The sequence below is a fragment of the Sebastes umbrosus genome, chromosome 11 (assembly GCF_015220745.1).
Source record: "Sebastes umbrosus isolate fSebUmb1 chromosome 11, fSebUmb1.pri, whole genome shotgun sequence".
Lineage (NCBI taxonomy): Eukaryota > Metazoa > Chordata > Actinopteri > Perciformes > Sebastidae > Sebastes > Sebastes umbrosus.
In genome coordinates, this window is record NC_051279.1 from 33270839 (window position 1) to 33276946 (window position 6108).

A 6108-nucleotide genomic window follows, 5' to 3' on the forward strand; every position below is an offset into this window, starting at 1 on the left:
CACATTGTGATTTGGAATCAAATACTTTTGAGATTTCTGCAAGAATTGCATTGTCAGTCTAGCTAGGAAAGCCATCCATCCTCTGAATGCTCCAGGTCTCTAGTTTGATCCATCCATCCTCTGAATGCTCTAGGTCTCTAGTTTGATCCATCCATCCTCTGAATGCTCTAGGTCTCTAGTCTGATCCATCCATCCTCTGAATACTCTAGGTCTCTAGTTTGATCCATCCATCCTCTGAATGCTCTAGGTCTCTAGTTTGATCCATCCATCCTCTGAATGCTCTAGGTCTTTAGTTTGATCCATCCATTCTCTGAATGCTCTAGGTCTCTAGTTTGATCCATCCATCCTCTGAATGCTCTACATCTCTAGTTTGATCCATCCATCCTCTGAATGCTCTACGTCTCTAGTTTGATCCATCCATCCTCTGAATGCTCTAGGTCTCTAGTTTGTGGCTGTAAAGTTTCATGAAGCTGTGATTATCCTAGAGGTCACCACAAGTCATTTTATTTTGTACTACATGGCAAAAAAACCCAAAAAACTGCATGGCTTTTGCCCCAAACTGCATGTGATTATCATAAAGTGGGCATGTCTGTAAAGGGGAGACTCGTGGGTACCAATAGAACCCATTTTCATTCACATATCTGGAGGTCAATGGTCTGGGTTTCTTCTTTCCAGTAATGCCACTCTGTTTTAGGCCTCTAAGTATTAGATATCCAAGCTTCCTTGAATGCATCACAAAAGTAAAAGGTCCATTGTGGAGCATTACATAACTTAAGACTGAATCACTGCACATTGATTTTCACGGTATTGCAGAAAACAATGACAGCCTGGAATGCAGCATATCAACCTAAATAACAATTATTGTTGTTAGCGGGATAACGCTACTCTGTTCCCCCACACAGACTCCTCCTCTTCCTCTTCCTCTTACCTATCAGCATCATTTATCATCAGTAGCACAACTGTCATTATTAGTGTGTAGATGTCACACACAGCGCTCCTCTTGTTGCCCTCTGAAGGGACTGTCATCTTAATGTCCCTCCTATTTATTGTCACCTCTGCAACAGTCCAGATGTGTAATGTGGCATCATCGCTCCTAATTTAGGACATTTATTTATCACCACACAATAAAAGAATAAAAAAAAAGCAGTGACAGAAGGTAAGTAAATCTTTCTATCTTTTTTAGTACCAAACTGGCTCTACAGTGTAAATGTTGATTAACATTTAAATACCCAACAGAGAAGAAGAGTCAGTGATTTTTAAATTAAGGTGAATAAGACAACTCAAATGTTTAATTATGCAATTATTATTAATCTGTGAGCTGATAAACAGTATTTACAGTATTTAGAGTTAAACCCTTCATGGAGGGTTGTCCTTGTTGAATTCCGGGACAGAACAACTTCCTCTGCAACAGCGACAACCCGACTGAGAGCACACAGACTGTATGGGTCAGAGCACCATGGAGAGAGCCGCCGTGGCGTCGGCCCGCCGCAGCCCCTCAGTCCCAGAATGCAACATCTTAACCTCCACCTTGGCCTTTGACCGGCACTTCACCACAACCGCCAAAGGAATCCTCCTCCTGGCTGAGATAGTAAGTGTGAATATGGATTTTATGAGCCTGCATCATCATTAGTAAATTCTCAGCAGTTCTGAAACGTCTCCATGACAACAGATCTGATCAGATCAATACGTTACTACTGGAACCGCTGATTATAGCTGCATTTAATAATCATTGTCAGAAGGTGGTGATGAATATGACAACCTGATGGTTGGGGTTGTTTCTAGTCTACAGTAGGGAACATATGAAGGCAGGTTTGTGTTAGAAAACAAGAGACTCGTTAATTATCGTCCTCTTCTGTCAAATGGATCCTAAATTCATGAGTAAAATAGATTATTTGTGGTATTCTCTAGACTATTTAATAGAGTTAAAGGAAAAACAGAAAATGTATTTTTCTAAGAAAATAGGAAGTTAACCAAAAACATAAGAAGCAAATCAACTCTTCCTCCTTCCTCTCCCTCATTGTGTCTCTTCCGTTCTGTAAATACAGGCTGGCCGGCTGCCAGACAGCGGAGGGGCAGTTCAAGTAATCTGATTACAATCGCAACAACTTTAAATCTAATTGCAGACACACACTAAAGTTGTTTATGTTGGGCATTATATAACAGATTGTGGGTTCATACTACACATTAGAATAACTTCAAATCATAAATACATTAGATGCTGGTAAAACAACAAAAACTACATCCTGAAAATACTACATTTAACTGTATATACTATATTTAACTGAAAATACTACAGTTATCTGTAAATACTGCATTTAACTGTACATACTATATTTAACTGAAAATACTACATTTAACTGTAAATACTACATTTAACTGTAAATACTATATTTAACTGTAAATACTACATTTAAATGTAAATACTATATTTAACTGAAAATACTACATGTAACTGTAAATACTACATTTAACTGTAAATACTATATTTAACTATAAATACTATATTTAATTGTAAATACTACATTTAACTGTAAATTCAGGTTTTTGGGTTAAATGAATGTGACAGTTGGTGCACTGAAACATGTCAGTGACTGTGATGTTAAATTGATAATCTACAAGAGATTTTAATTTAAAATAAACCAACCCTTCTTAAAGTCGTGTTTCACACCAGAAAACGTTCTCTTCCTGTGATATGAGAAACCTCCAGCAGCAGTCTTCTGTTGTGAAACAGGAAGGGTGGATCTGGAATAGTGTTGAAGAATGAGATTGAGTTATTAACCACATCTGATTGAGTGGAGACGGAGCATGTTGGCTGTTTGGAAATGACTCATGGAACAACAAATGAAGGGCACTAATGCTTCTACTTTTTGTTATGTTTTTAGTTTGATTTATTTAAATTGTTTATTGGCAAAGTTGCACATCAACTGCCTCAAAATGTTACATTTCGTGTCTCATAACTATCTTCTCCAAAGATTTATACCTATTTTGTCTTTGCTGTCCTCTTTTTTCTAGTTTTATCTTTCACCTCTCTTTACCTTTTATTTCCTTCTTTAACTCAGTAAATCAAGAAATATGTTAACGTCTCCTCTCCTCTCCTCTCCTCTCCTCTCCTCTCCTCTCCCCTCCCCTCCGCTCCTCTCCTCCTGTCTCCTCTCCTCTCCTCTCCTCTCCTCATGTGTCCTCTCCTCTCCTCTCCTCCCCTCTTGTCTCCTCTCCTCTCCTCCTGTTTCCTCTCCTCTCCTCTCCTCCCCTCTTTTCTCCTTTCCTCTCCTCTCCTCTCCTTCTGTCTCATCTTGTCTCCTCTCCTCTCCTCCTGTCTCATGTTGTCTCCTCTCCTCTCCTCTCCTCTCCTCCCCTCTCCTATTGTCTCCTCTCCTCTCCTCCTGTCTCATCTTGTCTCCTCTCCTCTCCTCTTCTCCTGTCTCATCTTGTCTCCTCTCCTCTCCTCCCCTCTCATCTTGTCTCCTCTACTCTAGGTGTGTGGTATGTTGGTGTGGATCCTGGTCGGAGGTACAGAGTATTTCCGTCTCCCTGCTCTCTGCTGGGTGATGTTTGTTGCCATCCTGTGTTGGGTTCTGACCATTGGCCTGTTTATAATTTACCTGACTGGAGTCCACAACAGGATCCCACAGGTCCCCTGGACTACACTGGTAACACACACACAGAGAGAGAATGGTCTGACTGCTTTGTCTGTCTATCTGCTTCACTGTTAGTGTGTCTGTCTCTCTTCTAGTCTCTGTGTCTGAACTGTAGCGCTGCAGCTCTGTATCTGGTGACAGCAGTAGTAGACGCTCTCTCCGTCAACCAGGCCACTAGGGGGCGACACAACTACAACTGCTGGGCAGCGTCTGCAGTAAGAGCACTCCTGTCTATATATACATTACATATGATCTGTTGAGAGAAAAGTTCATCCAAAAAGACAGTTGTTGTTGTTGTTGTTGTTGTATATATGCAAGTATATCAAAAATATCTCTGAGGTTTGTACGTCCACATTACACTCAACAAGACGAGAGCAGCCCAGTGTCACTAAAGCAACTGAAGTGCTTCCATTAAAAAAAAGAGGAATATATAACAACCACATGTGCAGTATAATCTAGGATTTGTGCAATAAGTGATTGCACTGTGCAACAGCAGATACTGTCTTCAGTCTGGACACCAAGGTTGTGTTTTTGTGAATAATGACCCGAGGAGTCCACATTCCACAAATACGTAGGCTTACAAAGCTGATTCTTATATTTTTAGACTCATTAAACTCAAACTTGTTGGGGCACTCACAAGATACATTTTTCTTTTTTTAAAAAAAGGTCATAATTGAAGCAGCAGAGACCAAGAAAGACCAAGAAAGAAACTACAAATGGGAAAGTTTCACACATAGTACCCAACATGCCAGATGTGACACTGTGAATAACTTGGTGTTCTGCTCCAACAACATCAGCCACTTAGATTTAAAGTAAAACATCATCACATTTAACAAAGTCATTTACAAAAGTGAGGGGTATGCCCTTATTCTCATTCTGTCATTGCAACTAAAGGTAGCTGTGTGCCTCTTAGTTAATGGCAAAATACTACTGTAGTTTAGATTGTTTCAGTTTAGAGTGAATTATGCTTTTCAAATATTAAAAGTCAACTTTACTCCTCATTGTGTCCCTCTCCATTTTCCTCATCTTTTCTCCACCTTCCTATCTTTTCAGTTCTTTGCCTTTCTGACCACACTGTGCTACACAGGAAGCAGCTACCTGAGCTACTGCGCCTGGAAAACCACAGAAGAAGAACAATAGTCTTGTTACTTGCTGTTCAGACTTTCTCTGAGGAACGTGTCTGATGGAGTTCGAACTTCAGAGCAGGACAAAACTTCAGTTTAATTAAAACTTGTATAGAAACTGTATATGTATAATATGATCATGATGTTGCAGGTCGTGTGTTTAGCAGGACAACACTTTTGCTCTCAACAAGCTTTTGTGGACTTTGAAACTAAACAGTACTAAAGTCCAAAAAACAGTCCAATCTGAGCTAAACTGTATAAAGACAAAAGATATTTTCAGCATGTTTGCTGTTGTATGTTTGAGGTTGAATGCATTGAAGCGTCACACACAGGAATGAGCAGTACGCCGTCTACAATCCTGCACCCAGTTACTTATTTATTTTTTATTTCATGTGCCCTGGTGTGGAATAAACAACAGGACACAGGACACACAAACAAGAATGAGATATTGAGGATAAACTTTGTGCAATAGAAGACCAGATTCTGTTAAAGTAATTATTTCTATATAGAAATATGAAGCTTTGCCCTTCAACAGTCCCCCTTCCAGCAGAGGTGTAGTAAAGCAGATTAGTAACAACTAAGTAATACTAGTTATACTTCAGTAGTCAACTCTAATGTTTACTTGTGTATCAAAGGACCTGGGAGTCATTTTAGCATTTAATGCAGTTTTCTATGAGATTAGAACAAAATTGCAGAAGAATTAAACTAAATATAATAATTGAAAGTTAATAAAAATCATTTGAAACCAAAATATTATCTCAAAGGAAAAAACATTGTGCTACGTTTGATTACTTCTCCACTTTTATCTCACTGATCAGGGTTTCTCTTTTACTGCCACTTTTTCCACTTTTGTTGAAACTGAATTTTTCAGGTGTTTAATGTGAAAGAATAAAAGGTGATCGATGTCTACGTCCCTCACTGTGTCCTGTTATCCCTCTTCTCTCCAGTAGATGCCCTCATTGAGCTTCTGAAGATAAGCTGACCTGCATCCACAGCTGCTCATGCATTAATGAGCCATGCAGTATACAGTATGCAGTATAAATACTACAGTAGAGAGCCATTTTACCCTGTACATGGTCACATCGTCCAAGTTAACTCAGTATGTTTACTTTTGCAAACATACTGATGTTGCTGATGTCTTGCTGCAGCGGAGTTGTTTGCATGATATCAGCTTTAATCTAGAAGTAAACTGTCTTTTTACTTAAACCTCAAATTGCCTCTATGGTCTGCTTTGGGGTCTGGATCTTATCACAAGTGCCAAAGAAAGTGACCCACTTGTTCACCTTTTTTATGGCTACTGCTTGTTGAAATTTCCAATAAAACATGAATGACCTCTGAGACTCCAT

At 39.3% G+C, this 6108-nt stretch overlaps 1 protein-coding gene across 2 annotated transcripts; it reads left to right on the forward strand.

The window, feature by feature from the left end:
* Positions 1 to 1398: 1398 nt before the first annotated feature.
* Positions 1399 to 5675, forward strand: cmtm8b (CKLF-like MARVEL transmembrane domain containing 8b). 2 transcript variants are annotated; one of them, XM_037783993.1, is made up of 4 exons: positions 1399 to 1588; positions 3477 to 3650; positions 3734 to 3853; positions 4692 to 5675. In XM_037783993.1, exons 1-4 carry the CDS (start codon positions 1442 to 1444, stop codon positions 4776 to 4778), a joined length of 528 nt encoding a protein of 175 aa, XP_037639921.1. In that variant the 5' UTR covers positions 1399 to 1441; the 3' UTR covers positions 4779 to 5675. The 2 variants fall into 2 exon arrangements, with proteins under 2 accessions (XP_037639921.1, XP_037639920.1); XM_037783992.1 differs by having other exon boundaries at positions 4305 to 4719.
* Positions 5676 to 6108: the final 433 nt, after the last annotated feature.

Bases quoted from the DNA above. Each gene is read 5' to 3' on its own strand.
- cmtm8b (XM_037783992.1), top strand. From the start codon at position 1,442: ATGGGTCAGAGCACCATGGAGAGAGCCGCCGTGGCGTCGGCCCGCCGC. The intron at 1,589-3,476 runs GTAAGTGTGAAT...CCTCTACTCTAG, and splicing joins TCCTCCTCCTGGCTGAGATA to GTGTGTGGTATGTTGGTGTG. The intron at 3,651-3,733 runs GTAACACACACA...TCTCTCTTCTAG, and splicing joins AGGTCCCCTGGACTACACTG to TCTCTGTGTCTGAACTGTAG.